This window comes from Saccopteryx bilineata, chromosome 5, assembly GCF_036850765.1.
Source record: "Saccopteryx bilineata isolate mSacBil1 chromosome 5, mSacBil1_pri_phased_curated, whole genome shotgun sequence".
In the NCBI taxonomy this organism is placed as follows: domain Eukaryota; kingdom Metazoa; phylum Chordata; class Mammalia; order Chiroptera; family Emballonuridae; genus Saccopteryx; species Saccopteryx bilineata.
The window spans coordinates 265,514,677-265,536,700 of record NC_089494.1 but is presented as its reverse complement, the minus strand read 5'-3'; the positions used below and the strand labels follow the sequence as shown (position 1 = coordinate 265,536,700).

Sequence of the window (22,024 nt, the reverse complement as noted above, 5' to 3'; positions counted from 1 at the left end):
CCCAAAGTCCCTCCTGGAGCCTGAGAATGTCCAGTGTCCCTTTCAGCTGTGTGGTTTAGGGAGAAGCTGCCACAGGGCCTGGGCAACAAGACAGCAAGGCTCACAAGAGACAAGGACGGGAGCTCCTGAGGCAATGACACCGAGCCCCCATGTGACGCTGGAGTCACCAGGCAAACCTCCAGCTGCCGGGAGAAGGGCCGGTTGAAGAGGGAGTCCAGGCAAAGCCCACAGAGGTGCTTTCTGTCCTCAGGAGCAGGACAGGGTGGTAATCGGCGTCCTCAGCCCTGAGGTCACATGGCTGCCTCACCACAGAGCCTGTCCAGGGGCTGCCTGGGCTCAGGATAGATGAGAAAGTGCCCAGGTCTGGGGCCTAGGGTCCACTCAGACCAGCAGCAGCTCACACAGGGTCCCCGAAGCCCACAGCCTAGCCTCGCCGAAATGCACGCAGACTTGCTCATCGGGTCACGCTCACCCACCAAGGCCCAGGCCACAGTCTCTGTGCACCTGTGAGTGGGAAGGGCCAGCCCCGCCCCCAGGCCTCCAGGGGGACAGGCCTCTCAGGGCAGGGACTGCAGAACTGGACGGCTCCCGAGTGGCCCCAGACAGAGCAAGGCCAGCCGGAGGCTGCGGGATGAGCGAGGTGGCAGGTGACAGACCCTGGGGCAGCTCCCCATTCCTGCCCCTTTCCCCCACCTCTAATCCTGCAGCCTAACAGGACAGGCAGCCCCCAGCTTGGGACCAAACCCCAAACACCCATCATAGTCAAACTCATTGGAGGTTGTACCTCGGCTCTCTGGTGACGAGACGCTAGGGAAAACGGGCAGGAGGGGTCCTGGGCCCTGACCCCCGGTGGCAGCGAGGAGGGTGGCCATGCTGTCTCAGTGAGCTAACAGAAGGGCAGTGGGTGGGGACAGGAGGGGTCAGGGTGGGGTGTTGAGGCGGGAAATCAGGATAAGGTGAGGGTGGGCCTCCTGACCTCTAGAGTTGTGGGTGAGGTCTCTCTTGGACACTTTGGAATTTGGAGCAGGTGGTGGTCATGGCTGGGGCTCTGGTTCAGGTAGGGTTTGGGGGTCAGCATTGAGGTTGCTATTGTGGTTGGATGGAGGTGGAGGGGTAAGGGGGCACCTATCACCTCTGCGGGACCAGGAGCCTGAGGAAGACCCCTGGGGCCACGCCCATATCCACCGGGGGCCAAACTCACAGCCGCCTGGGGCACGCCCACAGCAGCCTGGGCCACGCCCACACCCTGGACCACACCCACAGCCGCCTGGGCCACACCCACCAGCCACTGGTGCTCTGCGGAGGGGCCACGGGGCAGTCCCCAGTGCAGGGTGGGCAGATCTAAAATCCCCATCAGCAGCCTGAGGGGAAGGCTCAGCCCTGGAGCAGCCCTCTGAGGGCACCCCCCCTCACTTCCAGGGGCAGCTGCCCTGGCCCCGCCCTGCTGCTGCCCCCATCCAGGCTCAGGACAAAGGTCCTTGGTGGCTGCACCTCCTGAGCTGGGGCTGTCCCTCCCCTGTCCACGTCCCCTGAGGACGCCCAGCACTCCTCTGGAGGTGGCACCTGGACCCCCCTCCCCAGGCCCAGGCCCAGACCCGGCTGGGAAGTGGAAGGGGCCACCCGAGGGCAGTGGAGTGGGTGGGACTGCCTGGGGCACCACGTCACCACCACAGCTGGGGCCGCTCCCCAGGACCCAGGACCATCTCGCCACCCTCACCCTCAGTCCCCACACCCCCATCACCATCCTGACCCGAAAGCCGGCAGGTTGATGCCTCCGTCCCCCCAGGGCAATCTTTGCTGCCACCCAGTGGCCACCAGGGGAAGTACGGGTGGAGCTGTCCCCACTGAGGACCATTTTCATGAAATGTCCAAAATTGGGAAATCCACAGAAACAGAACAGACTGGTGGCTGCCAGGGGGCTGAGAGGGTGGGGAGTGACGGACAAGGTTAGGAGCTTTCAGCGTGGTGAGCGAAACGTTGTTGGAGCCACACACTGTGGAGCCTGTGAATGTACTGTACTAAATGCCCCTTGTCAGTGGTTAATTTTGTTATATGAACTTCACCTCAAAAACATACAAAAAAGACAGATAGTTTGCAGGTATAGTAACATATAAAAGAAATACCCAATTAATAAATCTCATGCCCTAACATTAAAAAAAAAAAAGTGCAATGAATTATTATAACACTTAGAAATACTGCCAGAGAGATGTGACCTTGGTCCCATGACTCTGAGTTTGCTCAAGCCCAGCCCCCTCCGGCCTGCTCACCTGCTCCCCGCTCCAGACAGCACCTGGCTGCCAAGGTGCCGGCAATGTGCCCCCCACCCCCACGGTACCCTGGGCCCTGCCGTGCACAGCAAGTGTCTCTGTCAGCCCGTCACACAGGCACTGATGACCTGCCACCTCCCTCTGCAGGTTCAGGGACTGTGTCGTGGGGTCTCCCCTGCCTGTGGTACGTACAGTGACTTCCTGCTCCCGGCTGGACGGGGTGGGGGAGGAACTCCCCGTCACGCAGCCCACGGAGGCCCATGAGAATGACCTCTGAGTTAAAGGGACACGACTGCAGAGGCATCTCCGTGTCCAGGGCGCTAAGGACAACCTCCGAGACCCCACGACCCCCCCGCCTCCTGGGGCTGGCTTCCTGTAAACAGAGTGGCAAAGGGGAAGGTGTCACCTCTGATGTCAGGTTCCACAGAGCTGGCTTCCGTCTTGCATGCTCTCGCTTGCGGGAGTTCTGGCTGCCACACGTGAGCGTCCCACGGCGAGGCCCGCGTGGCGAGGACCCGAGGGCCACCCCAGAGGGAACGTCTGCAGAGCAGAGTACACGAGGAGGAGCCACCATGGGTGACATGGGTGGGGACACTGACTGGCCACTACTGACCGCACATGCCTTACGGGGCAGAACAAACAAAACCGCCCAGGACTCAGGAAAGCCCAGAGGGACCTGGCTGGAACCCAAGTGCTATCCAGCCAGCCGTGGTCTGTCCAGGAGGAGGGTCCACCTGGCTGAGCTCGAGGTTTTTTTGCGAGACAAGGAGCTTGTTACCATTTCTAGGGGGCCACCTATGGAACAGAAATGGAACTTACACATCACAAAGAGAGACACAAGGGACTGGCCGGTGACAGACACAGCCACAGTACACGGAAACAGGCCACAGGCCGGTGACAAACACAGCCACAGTACACGGAAGCAGGCCACGGGCCGCCGACAGACACAGCCACAGTGCACGGAAGCAGGCCACGGGCCGGCGACAGACACAGCCACAGTGCACGGAAGCAGGCCACGGGCCGGCGACAGACACAGCCACAGTGCACGGAAGCAGGCCACGGGCCGGCGACAGACACAGCCACAGTGCACGGAAGCAGGCCACGGGCCGGCGACAGACACAGCCACAGTGCACGGAAGCAGGCCACGGGCCGGCGACAGACACAGCCACAGTGCACGGAAGCAGGCCACGGGCCGGCGACAGACACAGCCACAGTGCACGGAAGCAGGCCACAGGCTCAGGGTAGAAGCTGCAGGTGGGCTCAGAAGAGCGCTCTCTGGTCTGCTCACCAGGACTCCCGGCACACGAGGCCACAGGTTTCCTGTAAAAGGGCAGGCGACGCTACACGCCGGGTGACATCGGCCCTGCTCGGGGCGCAGGGGACGTGGAAGCCCAGGTTCTGCGTGGGGAGGTGGGCACAGGGGTGAGCACCACGCATGTGCATGCAAGCACCTCGCTACTGGACAGGCGGTCAAACGCCTACAGGCCTCATCCCTTAAACCAACAGGAGGACCCTGAAGAGGACCAGGAGAATCTCAAGAGAAGCCAGGCAGCCCGGAGGTCCAGAGCCCCTCTCCTGCATGACCCCTTCCTTGGTCAGAGGGGAGGTGGAGGGGCCGTGACAGGCGACTTTTACAGCCACACGGAGGGAGAGGTTCACGTCCGTCCGGAGCCTGCGGGGCCGGAGTTGGCGGAGAATTCACAGCCTTAAGTGTTTTTTATTACTGAGCCAGAGAGATGGAGAATAAATGAAGTAAACGTGGACACAAGGAGGAAGACGGAACAATAAAGCACAGGCGGGCAGCAGGAGGGGTGCAGATAAAGGCGAATTAATGAATTGGAAACAAGAAAGATGGGAGTGCCCGTCGGTAAATCCCAGAGCTGGCTCCTCAAAATAGGGACACAGAATGGGCCAACGCCCGGGCCGGCCTGACAGCAGAGGGGACAGACCCAGGCCAGGGCATCCAGGCCTGCAGAGGCCTAAGTGACCAGGGAGGCACTGCTATTCCCGGTGAGCCAGGCCATTCCCTCAGGCCATGTAAATAACCAAAATTAACATCAAGAGGCTTTAAAAACAACCCCATAGGGCAGAGAAACAGAGGTGGTGACTGGAGGTTGGGTAAGTGGGTTCACTTCCATCTTACAGGCCACAGGGCAGAGCCCAGCACAGGGAGGGTCATCCCAGCTCAGGAGTGGGGCCCAGGTCAACTGGTCAGAGAGAGGGAGTGAGGGGTCAGGGTCTTCTCTCCAGCCAGCTGAGGTCCGAGTGCTGGGGTAACCGCTGGAGGAGCCGGACCCCACTGGCCTGCAACGGGACCCTGGTGTGGGGTCAGATGGAGAGGTGGGGGCACAGGTGGGAGGGGCTCACTGCAGGGGCCACTGCCCGGCCTGGCCCCCGCTGAGCTCCATCCCTGCTCCCCACGGTCCCCTCCACACCTGGAGAGGGACAGGGAATGGGGAGAGGAAGGTGGAGACCAGCCCAGGGGGCTTCTCTACACCTCCACCCGGCAGCTGACAGACAGATGGCCTGGCCCCCATCTGGCTGACACTTTGCAGCACTTGTCTGTGTTATTAGCTAGGGTTGTGCCTCCTCTGGAGGAAGGGGTCACACACACCACACACACACACACACACACACACACACACCCGCTTCACCGCACTTCATAGTAATAGGACCATCCCTGAGTTCTCTCTCTTCTTGAGTCCGTTTGTGGTGATGACTTTTCCAGGAGCTCTGGCACCACGAGGTTCCTCTGAGCTGTCCCTAAAACTCTCGTCCTCTCCATGGTCTCTGCTGCGTCTCTGGTTTGTCGCTTCCAATCCCAGCGGCTAGCTGCTCGCTCTCTCTCCTCCGTCAAACCCTCCAGACCTTGTCGGTGGTGCCGATCGGTCAAGGACAGACGATCGGTGGTCCACACCCATTTTCTTTGACTGGTTCCCCACCACCACCCACCACTACCTGAGACTCAGCAAGTGGCAGCTAGAGCGGCCAGGTGGCTTCCCTGTGTCTGAAGGGTGAAGTGAGAATTCTAACAGAACCCCCATGGCCCTCAAAAATCCTAAGTATTGGCCCTGGCCGGCTGGCTCAGTGGTAGAGCGTCGGCCTGGCGTGCAGAAGTCCCGGGTTTGATTCCCGGCCAGGGCACACAGGAGAAGCGCCCATCTGCTTCTCCACCCCTCCCCCTCTCCTTCCTCTCTGTCTCTCTCTTCCCCTCCCACAGCCAAGGCTCCATTGGAGCAAAGATGGCCTGGGCGCTGGGGATGGCTCCATGGCCTCTGCCTCAGGCACTAGAATGGCTCCAGTTGCAACAGAGCAACAACCCAGATGGGCAGAGCGTCGCCCCCTGGTGGGCGTGCCAGGTGGATCCCGGTCTGGCGCATGCGGGAGTCTGTCTGTCTCTCCCGGTTTCCAGCTTCAGAAAAATACAAAAAATAAATTAATTAACTAAAAAAAAATCCTAAGTATTTCTGCCAGATGGTTGTGGCTCAGTGGATAGAGCATCGACCCAGGATGTTGAGGTCCCAGGTTCGAAACCCTGAGATCACAGGCTTGAGCGTGGGGTCACTGACTTGTGTATGGGGTCGCTGGCTTGAGCGTGGGATCATCGACATGACCCCATGGTCGCTGGCTTGAGCCCAAAGGTCGCTGGCTTGAGCAGGGGGTCCCTGGCTCAGCTGGAGCCCCCCAGTCAAGACACGTATGAGAAGCCATCAAGGAAAAACTAAAGTGCTGCAATTACAAGTGGACACTTCTCACCTCTCTCCTCATCCCCCTCCCTCCCCCCACCTCTCTAAAATATCAATTAAAAAAAAATTTTTTTTGTAATCCCAAGTACTTCTACCTGGCCCTCCCAAGGAAGAGTCTGCTGCCCTCGGCCTAATTTCCTAGGTTGGAGGCTGAGCTCATCAATCTTTCTACTTTTCCTCCTTTTCTGACTATTTCGGGTTCTACATTCCTCCTCTTGACTACATCAGGCACGTCCCAGTAGGTGCCACTTTCACGGTCATTCAGTCCAAAGTGTTTCCTGACGTGCTATTTCTCCTTCGGCACCACGAGTTACCCAAACAGCTTTTCTTTTTTTTTTTTAACTTCCTACACATCTGAGGTTTTGTTTGCTATTGTTTTGTTACTGAGTTCTGCTCAGAACCTACGATCCATATGCTGATGGCAACGTCTTCACGCTCACTGGCCTCTTCGTTCTGACCTGTCAGGGGTCAGTCCGTCTGCCTTCACCTGGACTCAGTGTGACTCCCCCCACTCCCCTCCACGGCCAGCGGCTGAGCCCACCGGCGGGAGCTGGACTCTTCCACACACACACTGTGTTCTTTTGGGTTGACTTGACCCATTAACTACTAAGAGGATTATCCAAAAATCTCCAACTAGATGGTGGATGTGTGAATTTCTGCTTCTCTGTTGTCAGTTTTTGCTGCGGCACATGTCTGGAATTGGTTAGATTTGGGGGTGCCCCTTCTATCCTTGGAGACGTGGGTCTGTTTCCACTTACCTTGCTTACTGACGCACCAGCACTCACCCGTCTCATTCCGGCCACACTCACCTTCTTCACCTGCCCCTGTGCCACGCCCGCCATCCGGGCCAACCCCAGTGACACAGTCCCTGCTATTGGACAAGCCATCTCAGGAGGGCCCTCCAGCGAGCCTGACACCATCACCATGATGCCTTCCGAGGCCCCAGTCCCATCTCTGCACTGTTGCTGTCTGGAGGCCATCAGTGGGCTATGCTCTGCAGGCCCCACAGTAGGAGGACCCTGCTCCCACCCACAGCTCGGAGCAAAACGCCAGGTGATGACCCCTGACCACCCAAGTACCTGCATAGAGCCCGTCTCCCACCATTAACCCAAAGTATGACCACCCAGTACACACACTTGCAGCTGGGCTCCAGGGCGGGGTCCCAGGCTACAAGCCCCCACCTACCTGCCAGTTCCCGGGGTTCGTCCAGCTCCCTCCACCTCACATGTGGCCAGGTAGTGGCTCTGGGAAGCAGGTGACACTTTTAGGTGCTAGCATGACCCCAGAAGCCCCTTTCCAGAAGCCGCAGAAGGCTCCTTCGCATTCCAGGTGCCCCGTGGGTTCCCATCCCCGTCAAGGCCCCCCGATCGGCCGGCTGAGAATCTGAGGCAGCTCCCTGACCTGGTTCTCTGGGGCCTTATTTCTCACCTTTTGTCTCTCCCTGAAACACTGCTGTCCAGACAAAAGTAATTTTTTAAACTCCCCCGTGGCCGAGAGCAGTTCCAGGACAAAGGCTGGAGGGTCCCTCAGCCCCTGCCGGCCCTGACCTCCCAAAGGCCCACCGGGCAGCCCCACGCTGTGCAGGGCGCACCTGTGCGCACACCGGCCCTCACGCCACACCTGAGATTTAGGAGGAAGAAAACTCTGATGTGACTCAGAAGACACACCTGTGTGGCCATCAGCTCGCTGCGGTCCCCCCGTCAGCATGGGCAGGCGGCTTGGCCGCGGAAGGCCAGTCTGAGAGCCCCCACCTCCCACCCTTGCCCACCACTGACCGATGGTCCTCACCAGTGAAGAACGTGGCTGCCATTATGAGAGACTTACTCAAATTTTCTCAGGGAAAAAGAAAAATCAAGAAAATTTCTCCAAAGAATATTTCTTTCCTTTCGGGTCACAAGCTCCCTCCTCTCATCCAAAGCTCCTAGCTCACCATCTTCCGTAGAAATCCCTCCTGAGACATTGTGAAGTCAGGGACGAACACCAGAAGAGCCCCTGGCACACCAGGGCCCACAGGCCAAGGCCTCCCAGTCCCACCCGGCATCTGGGAATGAAAACCAAGTCACACATGCAAAGCAAACGTCTTTTATTGAAGTCACAGACCAGGTACTGTCCGGCCCACCGTCCTCTCAGCCTGGCCAGAGGAGCTAGGCCAGGGCGCCCTCCACGGCCACTGAGCACTCGACCCACTCCCCACAGCAGGTGGGGAAGGCGGTGGCCGCAGCTGGACTCTGCGCCTTCACTGCAGGAGTCTCGGGGCCGGTGCCCTGGTGTCTGCACAGACCCTGACACCTGCCTCTGAAACTCATCTCGACACCGAGACGCTCACTCCGAACTGGAAAGCCAGAGGCGCAACACACCCCTCAGGAGAGGCTGCATCAGCTACGCTCCACGTTCACAGCGACGCACAGCCCGGTTTGTCTGGGCTCTGAGCAGACTGGCGGCGGCCACAGCCCCGGGACCTCCCCACCGGCGGTCAGTTCCTCTAGCCCCTGGGCCCTACCTACCGGCGGTCAGTTCCTCTCGATAGTAACGCACAGCCCGGTTTCTGTCTGGGCTCTGAGCAGACTGGCGGCAGCCACAGCCCCAGGCCCTCCCCACCGGCGGTCAGTTCCTCTCGATCTGCTCCAGGTCCAGCTCGCCACGGTCCGGAGGGAAGCCGTCCTCCCCGGCACTGTCCCAGTCGCTCGGGTCCCCGCCGCTCCCGTCCTCGCCGGCCACGGGCTCCCGAGAGGCCCACGGGCCGGGGCTGCAGGGACGAGGCCTGGGGCATGCGCTGGGGGCGCTGGGGCCGGGGGTGACGCAGCCCATGCAGCTGTGCGGGTCCCGCGGGGAGGACACGGCCATCGCCCTGGCGTCATCGTCATCCTCACCTTCGTAGTCGAGGGAGCCGAGGCTTTTGGAATTTTTTAGCGTCTGCAACAGAAAAGGCACGTGCTTGAGGCACTTGGGGGAAGGTTCACGGGAGGGCGTGTCCTGCAGGCCCTGATAGGTCCCCGTCACATACAGCGTCCTTGGTTCCCTGTGCCTCAGACATGCCCCGCCCTCGGGGCTGCCATCCCGAGCCCTGTGTCCCAGGCAGCCGGCATTGCCTGCCCCACCCGGGCCATGTGCCAGAACTGTGAGCTTCTGACCCTAACGCAGCAGGACACCCAGGGACTCCAGTGGGCAGCTGTGTCCACAGGCCACCTCTGCTCAGGAGAGGCCTGCCGAGTCTCGCCCCCCCCCCGTGTCCAGGACCCTCCCCCTACCCCCCACCTTTCTTTCTCCTCAGCCCTCTGCCCCAGTGGCTCTGTCTTCTTGAACATCTCAAATCTTCCTCATCTTAAAACACCTGAGACACACGCCACACGGGGCCTCCTCCGGGGAGTCCAAGCTCTCCAGCTGGCCCAGGACAGGGGCTCCCAGGCTTGGCCGCAGACAGGGGGGTCTCGGTCAGCATGCGGGGGTCTGTCTCACTTAAAAAAGACTGGCAGACTTCAGGTGCCCGGTCTGTCCCAGTCCTGTGCTGCTCACTCCCTGCCCTTCCACTGCTGCTGAGCCAACAATCGGACCCCAAAATCGCTTCCAACTCTGCATCCTTCTCCACCCCGCTGCCCCTGCCCAGGGCCCAGGCCTCGCTGTCTCCTCTGTGCACAGTGGCCTCTCGAAGGCAGAAGACCATGGCAGTCCTCGGCCTGGAATCCGGCAGAGGTATCGTCACCCACTCCAGGCAGACCATGAGAACCAACAGGGGACACGTTGGGCCAGGATCCTGACCCGTCCCATCCACACACACAGCAGATGGACACACACCCCACACAGATAACACACGTGCCCCCCACAGATAACATGTGCGCACAGGACAGCAGCCTGTCTCTCACTCCTCCCCACTCCCCATGCCTGCCCGCCCTCATCTGGGCATCTACACTATGCACACCTCGTGCTCTGACGGGGCACCCCGCTTCCGAGCCAAGCCCGACATCAGCCCCCATGGCTGCCCCTCGTCACACTGCATGTCTCCCCAGCGCAACGCCTCTCGCTGCCCCACTGACGGGAGCCGTCAGCGGGAAGCCTGCGGTGTGCAGCCCTGGGAGCAAGCGGGGCAGCGGGAACCACCCAGCTCTCCCACGCTGCGGGGGCTCCGGGACACATCAGCACGCCCCTTTTCTCTGCACGGTTCCCGTCTGGGGTGGGGGCCCGCTGGGAAGAATCTGCAGTAAACCACATTCAGGAAACACCGACGACAGTGACATCAAGAGCGGCCACACTGCTCCATGGAGGACGGGGTCCCCTGTGCTCTGATGAGAAGACCACAGCGCATGCCCCAGCAGCCTTCACTGTCCCTGTCCTCCTCTCCCACAGAGAGTCCTGGGACCCTGAGACCGTCCTGCCCGGTTCCACTCCTGTAGTGACAGAACCTGCTAGAAACAGAGGCCCAGGCCTCGGTTCTGAGTGTTTCCTGTCACTGCTTAGAACCTCGGCCTGGCCCTGGCCAGTTGGCTCAGTGGTAGAGCGTCAGCCTGGCGTGTGGAAGTCCCGGGTTCGATTCCCGGCCAGGGCACACAGGAGAGGCGCCCATCTGCTTCTCCACCTCCCCCCTCCTTCCTCTCTGTCTCTCTCTTCCCCTCCCGCAGCCAAGGCTCCATTGGAGCAAAAAGATGGCCCGGGTGCTGGGGATGGCTCCTTGGCCTCTGCCCCAGGCGCCAGAGTGGCTCTGGTCGCGACAGAGCGACGCCCCGGAGGGGCAGAGCATCACCCCTGGTGGGCGTGCCGGGTGGATCCCGGTCAGGCGCATGCGGGAGTCTGTTTGACTGCCTCCCCGTTTCCAGCTTCAGAAAAATACAAAAAAAAAAAAAAAAAAAAAAAACCTTGGCCTGGGAGCAGAACACAGGTGGGGGGCAGGCAGCAGTCCAGCACACCAAACTCCAAAGAGGCGTCCGCGGAGGACGTGGTCAAGACCCCGAGGAGGAGCCTGGGTCAGAGTGGAGCTGGCGCAGCCTCCCGGAAGCTCACCCCAGAGGGCAATGCCGGCTCGGCTCTGGGTCCGGCTCCTGGGGGGAGGTGGGTGGCGGTGTGGCCGCAGTGCTGCTGGGGGGCCTGGTTCAGACCCCCGAGGACACAGCACACCCAGGGCTGGCACGCCAGGGAGGACCCAGCTCCGCAGCAACGCAGCCGCGTGAGGGCCACGCTCTCCCAGACCGCCCTGCAAAGGCGCCAGCAGGGCAGCGCCTGGACACCAGCGGGAGCCTCACCCGTGTCATCTTCAGGAAGTCCAAGGACGGGCGCGGCCACCGCGTGTCCTCCTCCCGCCGGCGCTTCCGCCGGCTCTTCCTCCCGACGAGCACGCAGGGCTGCGAACGGCTGCGGAGCAGGCCCAGCCGCCAGCCCAGCACGGGTGTGGACGGGGCGTCCGCGTCCACCAGGCGCTCCTGCGACAGGGACAGCCGCCGGCGGGAGGACAGCGTGCAGGGCCCCGCGGGACACCAGGGCGGGCCCGGGCCACCCCCGCGGCCATCCACAAAGCCACTGCTGGCGGAAGCCGGCCGGGGCTCCGGGGGCGAGCTGGGGCAGGCCGCGGGGAGGGCGCCGCCCAGCAGGCTGGTGCTGCCCCCGCTGTGGCACCGCCTCTTGCAGACAGCGGTCCAGACCCGGGAGCCGCCGGGGCGCCACGGGGACCGACAGCGGGCCAGCTCGTCCGGCTCGGACAGGGAGCGGCAGTGCCGCTTGCTGGGGGGCGCCGAGGGGGGCCCGGAGCTCTCCCTGAGGTCCACTGCGCTGACCGTGCCCAGGCCCGCACGCACACTGCAGGGGCCCGAAGGGAAGGGGAGAGCAGGGCCCGTGGCCGCCTGGCTTCTGAAGGGCCGTCCTTCACTCAGGGCCTTCCAGGGACACCTGTCTGCTGAGAGAGGGGGGAGACCGGTGAGCGGGACGACCTGCCCGCCTCACAGTGGGGCCCCGTGGGCACTGAGGGCCAGGCAGGCTGGGCTGTGGGGCTCCCACTCCGGGTGCCTGCACGCAGTGGGGCCCCGTGGGCACTGAGGGCCAGGCAGGCTGGGCTGTGGGGCTCCCACTCCGGGTACCTGCACGGTCAGTGCCAGCCCCACTACCCTCCCTGGGCAGCTCAGCCCGCACCACCCTCCCTCCTCCAAGGGCACAGGGAACAGCAGGGCCGATGCCGTGGCCCTGCCAGAGCCGGAGGGCTGCGAGCAAGGAGGGTCCCCTCGCAGGTGAGGACACGGCAGTCAGGGCCTGGCACCGGCCACACCTCCTGCTGGCACCAGCACTGTAGCACATGTGCAGTCTGCAGTGCCACTCCGCACAGGAGCAACCCACGGCCCCAGTGACCAGAGGGGACAGGACTCAAGCTGGTCCTGTCCCGCCCGGGCCTGTAGTACAACTAACAGTCCACGGTGACCACAGACACCGGCCAAGGCTCCCCAGGAGCACACAGGCCATCCAGCCTCTCACACGCACACTCCTGCACACCTGTTCACACACGCACACTCACACTCACATCACACACTCTCCCACTCTCACTCACACTAGGGGTGGCTGAGCCACCCACCCCACTCAGACCCCAGGGGACATACGTAGGGGCCATGCCCTGGGGGAGGGGGAACCGGCAGACCCATGCACTCCAGGGCACAACTGTCCCCCGAAACTGCTGGCCCAGCATGCGCCAGCCAACCACACCAGAGCTGCAGGGCCTGCCCGCTGTCCTGTCTGTCCTTCTTGTCCTTCCTGGTGGCCACAGGATCTTGTAAGGGCAAGTCAGCCCCAGGCCCCACCCACATCTTCCTGGAGGGACAGGCCTCCCTGGGCCCCACCCACAGACCCCGCAGAGGGCGAAGCTGCTGTGCTGACCAGCCTCTCACGGGGTACAGAGCTGCTGGCTGTTAGTGGGCTTTCACTCCAGAAGCCAGTCTGGTGTCCCCCCCCAGCGTCCCACCCAGAGCTGGGCCCTGCTCACAGCCTGCAGCCCCACCTGCCAGGCTTCTACGCACTCACCGCTGGTCTCAAAGGGGAACAAATGGCCACTTCTGTTGTCCAGTTTCTTGGCAGAATACTGGAAGGGACAAGAAAGACAAGTTTCATATGAGACTTCGGAAACAGTACTAAGTCAAGACATGGTCCTGTTTTACCCACTGCGATAAATTCTATTTTCCCCAACACTGTCTCTTTCCGTAACTAAAGAGAGAAGCACTGACCTCTAGAATACTTTTTTTTTTTTTCCTTTTTAAAAATTTTACTTGGCCCTGGCCGGTTAGCTCAGTGGTAGAGCATCAGCCTGGCATGCAAGGGGTCCCGGGTTTGATTCCCGGCCAGGGCACACAGGAGAAGCGCCCATCTGCTTCTCCACCCCCCCCCTCCTTCCTCTCTGTCTCTCTCTTCCCCTTCCGCAGCCGAGGCTCCATTGGAGCAAAGATGGCCCGGGCGCTGGGGATGGCTCCTTGGCCTCTGCCCCAGGCGCTAGAGTGGCTCTGGACAGAGCGACGCCCCGGAGGGGCAGAGCGTCGCCCCCTGGTGGGCAGAGCGTCGCCTCCTGGTGGGCGTGCCGGGTGGATCTTGGGCGCATGCGGGAGTCTGTCTGACTGTCTCTCCCCGTTTCCAGCTTCGGAAAAATACAAAAAAGAAAAAAAATTTTTTTTCACTTTTCAGCCCAACTGGTGGTGGTGCAGTGGATAGAGCATCAACCTGGAATGCTGAGGATCCAGATTCGAAACCCCAAAGTCGCCAGCTTGAGCGTGGAATCATCAACGTGACCCCAAGGCCACTGGCCTGAGCAAGGGGTCACTGGCTCGGCTTGATATTGCTGATCCAGGCACACGTGAGAGGCAGTCAGTGAACAACTAAAGTGATGCAACTATAAGTTGATGCTTCTCATCTCTCTCTTCCCCCTGCTCTCTCCTTCCTGTCTCTCAAAATCAATAACTAAAGTTCTTTAAATGATTAAAATTTTTATTTTTTTATTCTGTTTTACATTCGATATTTGTATTCGTTTCAGGTGTATGGAACAGTGGTTAGACAATCATATACTTTATAGAGTGACCCTCCCCGATATGTCCCATACCCACCTGGCCCCACACAGTCATTAGAGTATAATTCAGTGTTCCCTGTGCTTTTTTTTTTTTTTTTTAGATTTTATTTATTCATTTTTATTGGAGAAAGAGAGAGAGAGAGAAGGTGAGAGAGAGAGAGAAAGAGAGAGAGAGAAGAGGGGAGGAGTAGGAAGCATCAACTCCCATATGTGCCTTGACCAAGCAAGCCCAGGGTTTTGAACCGGCGACCTCAGCGTTCCAGGCCGACACTTTATCCACTGCGCCACCACAGGCCAGGCCCCGTGCTGTTCTTTACACCCTGCGACAGTTCTGTAACAACAATCTGCACTTCTTACCCATTCCCCTTCTCACCAAGCCCCCCCCCCTTTTTTCTGAGTCAAGATTCTTAGAAGCCTAACAACATCCACGATGGTGTCCACTCCTGCTCCTGAAGGGGCTGCCCCTTCGAGCTACAGGCGTCCTGGTAACTCTGCTGCCTGGTTCCTGTTCAGCCCGCCCCTCCCACCACCACTTCCCCCACATGGGCCCCGCCTCCAGCCCCCCAGGGTGGCCCACTCCGTTCTGTCCTGTCGTTCTGTCCTGCACTGAGAGCCGCAGCCAGCCACCCCTCTGCAGAAAGGCGCGCCTGCAGCTGACCCTCGGGCCCTCCACACCGTCTGCTGTGCGGGGGCCACACACCCTGAGCCTGCACAGGCGCCCTCTTGTTACCTCAATGAGCAGCGGGCCACAGACAGACCCAGGCCAGGGTGCAGAGACAGGGCAGCTCCGAGCACCCCGTCTGGCTGAGACCGTGCGGGCCCCCCACCCCCCAGGGGCCCCCCACCCCCCAGGGGCCCGGCACTCAGCCACCTCCTCTGGACCTGCACCCTATCCAGGGCAGGGCGGTGTCCTGAAATTCATGGGGACACCACTCTCGAGCATGGCTCCACATACATGAAGTCCAAAGCCAGGAGACACTACGGGTGGTGACACCCCAACACGGGCTCTTCCGGAGGGACACACGCACAGCCGTGACCAGGCCACGGGCACCAGGGGCACAGAGTCTGCACACTTTTATGCACAGGATAGACTCAAGTGAGTTGTTGTTGTTTTAATGATGCTGAAAACCCACTATCACGATGCTGACAGGCTCTGGGGCCGAGTGTGCCCTGGGACACTGCTCCCCCACTGCCCCCTGCCCCTCAGACCCAGGCCCACATCCCCCGCCCGGCTCAGGCCGTGCCCGCGAGGCCTCTGGCTTACCGGGCCGGCATCGTAGCTCTTGTGGACGAGGTCATCCAGGCTCTGGTTCTGCAGCTTCTCAGTGATGAGCGTGACCATGGTCAGGGCCCGCCCAGGTCCTCTGTCCACACCGACGGGCACTGGAGTTCCGGAACATCGGGCTCAGCAGGCCCAGGCCACTGCTGGGTCTGCACTAACCCTCACGGCTGCATTTCTGTGTCGCAGGTAAGCAATCCATTTCCGGCTCTTCACCGCTTCCCATCTGGTTATTAGCAAAGAGAATCACCATCGTGACTACACGCAAAACCACCTGGTCAAGGTCTCTGTCCTGTGCTGAGCACCAACTCTGTGGATACTGCTGATACCTCTGCTGACAGAGGCCCTCCCACCATAGATGACCAGACAAGCTCTCTCCTGCACAATCAGGAAGAGCAGTGTGCTGAGTGAAAGGCGGCAGGGCACACACACCTGAGAACCCACCCCTCCCATGAAGCAACCAGGAAGGCCACCCCTCTGCTCCAGGAGAGGAGGAGACAGAGCACCGCACAGAAGCTACAAGGTGCTGGGAAGCCACGTCTCAGCCAGCACGGAGAAACCCGAGACAGCCTGGCCTGCCTGTAAACTGCTGGATGCCCGCCTGGCCACTGACCGCCGCCCGAACGCCCACCTCACTGCTACTACCTCACTGCTGACCGCTGCCCAAATGCCCACCTCACTACTGATGATGGCCCAACAGAATTAAACACCCCCCCCATTCCATTTAGCTGGGTGAGAGCCCTGTCCCCCAACTGAAGCTGGGTGGGGGTGAGGGGAGGGTGCAGTCTGCACCACGCCCAGATGGAGGTGACAAAGATGTCTGGAGGGGCACTGAGCCCTCCAGCCCAGGAGTGAGGCTCAGACCAAGCCACAGCCAGAGGCAGAGGAGTCGTGCCCTGTGGACACTGACAGGGAAAGGGCCTGAGCCTGCATACAGTCACCACAAACAGTCACCAGCCCTTCCTGGTGGCCCGCTCTGAGTGTGAGCAGCTGACAAGTGCCCCAGCCAAGGGACACAGACAGGAAGGCCCAGCACCCTGGAGAAAACAGATGCTGGAGAAGACAGAGCCTTCAACAGTGCCGTCAATCCCACCTGCAGAGGGAGAAGGCACCGCCCACGACGGAAGATAGGGACCACCTTGAAATGGGACGTTATGAGAGGAAAGGAAACCAATCCCGGAACGTACAACACAGGCAGCAACAGGACCCCCAGCAGCTCCCACGTTTGGGTTCCCACCGCCACCAGGCCTCACCGCCCCCCCTTCCCGGAGGCCTCCCCGGGCCCAGGCCGCACCCCAAAACATGTGTCACCCTCCCGAGCAGCCAGAGAGCAGCCTCACTTAGGTGGCCCCCAGGCCCTGGGCTGTGAGCAGCACAGGCTGCATGAGGTTGCTGGGGACGACACACCTGGAAAGCAGGCCCTGCCGGGGAAACCAGGAGCTCACCTGGCAAATACACCCACAGGTCTGAGAAGGAGAGCGGAAACCTCCCCAGAGATGCTGCATGTCAACCAAAATGCAGAACCTGCCTTCCACTCCGAACCCACAGTGCTCTTGGGACAGGAATCAGCTCACACCCTTCAAGTGACTTTCACCCCCAGAGCCAGCTCTCCACGGGGGGGAGGGGGGACACACAGAGGCACCAGCACCACCCCACCCTGGCACGCGTGTCCGCCCCACGAGCACATGGATGGAGTCATGAGCTCCATTCGGGAGAGGCGTGCATCCTTACTCACTCCATCTGCACCGACCCGTCCCTTTCACCTCTGAAAGTTCTGGGAAGAACCTGAGGCCGTGTGACCTGCCGCAAGGCTGTCTGCTCACCGTCTCCTCGGCCCTGCACTGCACTGCCTCACGTCCCTCCCGTCCCCACGTTCAGGCAGGGGTCTCCACAGTGCCTGTCACCTCGGCTTCGTTCCCACCGAGGGAGGACAGACGTCCACACGGTTGTGTGTCACCCCTGCGTCGCCACCAGCGGGCCTCTGACATGCAGGAGGGGCCAGCAAGGACGTGCAGAGTAAATAAACTCGTGTGGACATCCAGGCGGGAGCTGGGGTGGACGAGCACCTCCAAGCGGCAGCCGCCTCCCACCTCCCCAGTCCCAGGCAGGGGCCTGGCTAGCCCTCAGCCGGACCCTCCACTGGCGACAGACCAGACGTCAAGTTCGAAGCTGGACCCTGGACCACCTGCTAAGTCCACCATGTCCAGACTGAGCCCAGGGCACGCGGTCGACAGGTGTCTCCCAGGAGCAGGGACGGAAGGCCAGTGCGGTCCACGTGTCGGCACAAGAGCACCAGGTTCCCAGGGGTCTCACAGCGGACGACAGTGAGGTCCGCCCAAATCCAAGCAGAGCCCAACGGCATGGCCAGCACAGCAGCCCGACTGCAGGTCTACTGAGCCTCCTTTCTACCCAGTTTTCCAAACTGTCACTTGGGCGGTAACTCAGCACCTGCTTGGACATCAGTTATCAACTGGTGACTGTGAGTGTGGTGGGTCTAGTGCCTGACGGCCGAGTCTTTGAAATTCCTTCCATGGAAAGGCGGTGGGGGGTTAACTGCCCCTTGCACATGGAGGGGCCAGGGGGCTTCCCAGACGGGAGTGGAACAGGCATCGCAGCCACCTGGCTTGCTTCTGGGACCCACCCGAAGCCCTCAGACTGGAAGACCATGTGGGGCGAGCAGAGCCCTAGAGGCCGGGAGCCCCTGCTGCTCAAGTCCTCTGGCCCAGGTACCAGGCAGAGTGCGAACCCCTAAGAGGGGATGCTCCCGCCCAGCCCCCTCTGGTCAGCCTGCATAAGACCCTCAAGCAAGGACTGCCAGCCAACCTGCTCCTGCTCCAAAACCCTGGACCCCTGAAAACATGAGCCATAATAAATGGTTGATGTGGTTTGAAACCACCAATTCTAGAGACAATTTGTTATGCTGCCATAGTAACCAAAAAGTGACACTGAAGGTAAATAGAGCTGAAGGCCCCCTCTTGCTGCTGGAGCCACTCACTATTAATTCTCCTGCGCCCCAGGGAGGCTGGGAAGAAAAGGGATGTGGCCACGCAAGTGAAGTTACGGCAGGCCACCAAATCACCTGTTTTCATTTGGCAAGGCCTAGGGCGCACTCGTGTCCAAGGCTCGGTCCCTTCTCTGACAGGACACAGTCAGGTGGATGTTCAGTGACTCCTAGAAAAGTCTAAGACAAAGCGCTGTGTCGATGCCACAAAGCTGGCCCTACTGACCAACTGTGCCCACGAGGAGCCAGGTCTTTCTCAGGACTTCAACACGAGAGACCAGAACTGCCTGTCCTAAGCAGCCAGCATCTTGCTACTGCTAAAACCCACAACGAGGTATGGAGAGCAGGACATTCCGTTTAAAAGTGCACAGAAATCACCTGACCTGTGGTGGCGCAGTGGATAAAGCGTCGACCTGGAAATGCTAAGGTCGCCAGTTCGAAACCCTGGGCTTGCCTGGTCAAGGCACATACGGGAGTTGATGCTTCCAGCTCCTCCCCCCGTCTCTGTCTCTCTCTCCCTCTCTCTCTCCTCTCTCAAATGAATATATAAAATAAAAAAAAATTAAAAAAAAAAAAAAAAGTGCACAGAAATCATGTTTGAAGTGTTAGCTTTGCAAGTCAACAAAGAAGGTCGCTTCTTAAAATGGAGACCACTGTTGTGCTGCTCTACCGCTGCGAGCAGCCTGAGCCAGCCACACTGAAGAAGTGAAACCACGGCAAGTGATCTCGTGATGAGAGGAAGGACGTGAGGTGGGCCCGACTGGCTGGACAGAAGATGCGGGTTCTGATTCCATCGGGCCTGCTCACTGGCTGGGCTCTCTAACTAAGCCTGTGTTCCCCTGATTGAAAACAGGAAGAACCAGCCCCTACATGAGGCCACAAGGAGTCAAATTAAATAACATGCATGAAAATGCCTGGGTTCCTGATACACGTTCAAATTATGACCACTTATAACAGATGCTTAAGAGATTGTTCAAGTCAACTCTTCCAGAAATATTGTTGCAACCCTGGCCAGGTGAGGCTCAGTGTGGACAAAGCGTCATCCCAGTGCTCTGAGGTCAGGGGTTCAATACCCGGTCAGGGCGCAAATGAGAAGCAGCCAGTGAATGCACAACTAAGTGAAACAACTAAGTGGAACAAGTGAATGCTTCTTTCGCTACCTTTCTCTTTTTCTACCTTCCTCTCTCTTGTTCTCAAAATCAATGGGAAAAAAATATTGCTGCCAAAAAAGCTAAAAAGGTTTATATATATTTTTTCCTTTTTAAGTTTCTTATTCGAATGCTTGCAATGCACCTGTAGGGGGAACAAAAAACAACCCCTAAGTGTCCCCTGGTTATTTTACCCACCAGTAAAAGCAGATGAGTCTCTTCATGTGCCTGCTCCCTGTGCCCATAAGTGCAGAGAAGCAAACGTCTCTGTAACTGGGAAAGGTCCCAATGCACCCACTTAAAATAAAAGACAGTAACTCTAGCATTTTCTCCATTACGTACTTCCAGTAGCAATAAGGACAAGTTCTCCCTCCTGAGGCCCCCAAATCCAACATACGTCAAAAAATGTAAGGATTCTGGCATAGGACGGAACCAATACAATGGCTGCCGTTCGCATCACACATGGCCACGCTGTAGTGTGACCCTCAAAAGAAGTGGCATCACAGAGTGCACCAGAGCTCCAGAGCCAATTTCTAAGTCTGTGGACAGGAAGGGGAAAGAGGGGGATCACTTACTGAGCCACCGCCACTGCCTAGGGCAAACTGAGGACTTGGGAGGGGAAATGGGTCGGACCCGGGTAATTCCTGAGCAAGGAAAATTCAGTGAAGACTGGAAGTAAAAGAACCATCTGAAAGAATCACTGTCTAGAACTCCTGCACTAACCAACCCAATTTAAAGAAAACGTCACTGTTGCCCTGGCCGGCTAGCTCATTTGGTTGGAGTGTTGTCCCAATATGCCAAGGCTGCAGGTTCAATCCCTGGTCAGGGCACATACAAGAATCAACCAACGAATGCATCAATAAGTGGAACAACAAATCCATGCTTCTCTCTCTCCCCCTCTCCTCTTCCCTTCCTCTCTCTAAAACCAAGAAGTAAACAAAGTCATGAAAGGAAAGTCACTGTCTGTATAAACAATTCCTATGGCAATTTCACAGTTACCGTCAAGAACTTCCAAGTTAACTAAGACAAAGTGTTTCCCCACCTTCTAGGATCAGAGCGAGAGGCTGCACTTCCTTCCGGGAACCTGCTGTCTTGTCATCCGGGTCACACCCGATCACAGGGAGCGAGGTGACCGCTGACGGGTCTGGAAAAGCGGAATCTCTCTGCTCAAGTTCAGTTTCTCGAAGACCGTGGAACCGAAGCACATCCTGGACGCCTCCTCACCCCGTCGGGAAAGAGTTCTCAGTGCTGAACGATCACCGTCCACTTCGCCCACGAAAGGAGTCAAAACTGGAGGGGGTTTTCGATGTGTTTCCAAGTCGTGGGCAGCTCAGGATGGAAGCAGAGTCCCCTCCCCCCCGTGGCGATGATAAAACGCAAATCCTCGGGTCCACTTCAGATCGGCCAGTGCGCTGAGATGAAGGGAAAAGAAAGAGATAAAAGCACTAGACACCCATGCAGCCACCCGCAGGAAAGGTCCCAGAGGCTCAACGGCCCTCTCCGGTGCCCGCAGAATCACCGGGCGCAGGTCGCTGGGAGGGTCCGGCCTCCCCACGTCGTCCGGGGCCAAACTTGGAGGTTCCCTGAGCGGCAAACTTCCTGCTTCTCTCTCGCTACACAGGACAAGCACAGGAGCCCCCCAGAATGACGACAGCTCCAACAGGCGACACCCAAGTCTGTTCAACAAGTGGCGGCGCGGGCCCAGAGGGTGCGTGGAGGGCGCGGGGTTCCGGGACGCACGTGCGCTGCTCCCGGGGCGCGGGGTTTCCGCGGCCGGTCCGAGGAGTCTGGCGCGGCTGGAGTCCCAGCCCCCGGTCTCGAGCCCCGAGGTCCCCGCACCCTCGGCGACCCACCCGCCGCGCTCTCGGGGTCCAGCGGCGAAAACGCTCGGCACCGACGCGGTTGGCAAAGCATCGGGCCACGCGCGAGCTGGGATCTGCGCGCTGACAGCAGCGGACCGTCCGGCCCAAGTTCACGCACGGCCCCGCGCCGGCGCGCGCACGCACGGCACCGAGGAGCGTGCACGCATGAGCAGAGGGCGCGAGCCCGGCCGCCGCCTCACGGGCCGAAGCCGGGCCGGTATGTGAGCACAGCTGAGAGGCTGCGGCCACGGCCGGTCGGTCAGAGCGACTGAGTCGCCGGCCCAGCAGGCCTCGCTCCTCCCAAAACGGCCGAGGCGCCTCAAGCACGGGGGAAACAAAACGCGTGGCCCCGCCCCTCGTCCGCGCTCATTGGCCGCCTGGCCGCCGCTACCGCCCCGCCCCCGGTAGAACGCGCACGGGGATTGGACTGCGTCCTGGTGCGCGTGGCCTAGGACGGCAAAGGCGGGGCCAGCGCCTACGGAGTGGGCGGGACCTAAGACGGCATGGGCGGGCCAGCGCCCTTGGAAGGGACGGGGGTACGTCTGGGGCGGAGCCTGAGGCGACAGGGGGCGGTGCCGCACCAGTGGAAGGGCGGGGAATACGCCGATGTGGGCGTGCGCTGGACGCGACTTCTTCCGGGGTCGCGAAGGCGGGCGGCGGGGGCGACCTCAGGCGGCGGGAGGGGCGCTGAGTGGGGCAGGCCG

At 60.1% G+C, this 22,024-nt stretch overlaps 1 protein-coding gene across 2 annotated transcripts; it reads right to left on the bottom strand.

Annotated features, from left to right (window-relative positions):
• Positions 1-8,079: 8,079 nt before the first annotated feature.
• FAM53A (family with sequence similarity 53 member A) lies at positions 8,080-21,656 on the bottom strand. 2 transcript variants are annotated; one of them, XM_066280645.1, is made up of 6 exons: positions 20,978-21,656; positions 20,501-20,870; positions 15,295-15,535; positions 13,001-13,058; positions 11,245-11,891; positions 8,080-8,926 (listed from the first exon to the last, which is right to left on the bottom strand). In XM_066280645.1, the coding sequence occupies exons 3-6, from the start codon at positions 15,370-15,372 to the stop codon at positions 8,618-8,620; spliced, it is 1,092 nt and encodes a 363-aa protein (XP_066136742.1). In that variant the 5' UTR covers positions 15,373-15,535; positions 20,501-20,870; positions 20,978-21,656; the 3' UTR covers positions 8,080-8,617. The 2 variants fall into 2 exon arrangements, with proteins under 2 accessions (XP_066136742.1, XP_066136744.1); XM_066280647.1 differs by having other exon boundaries at positions 11,245-11,888; positions 20,501-21,655.
• Positions 21,657-22,024: the final 368 nt, after the last annotated feature.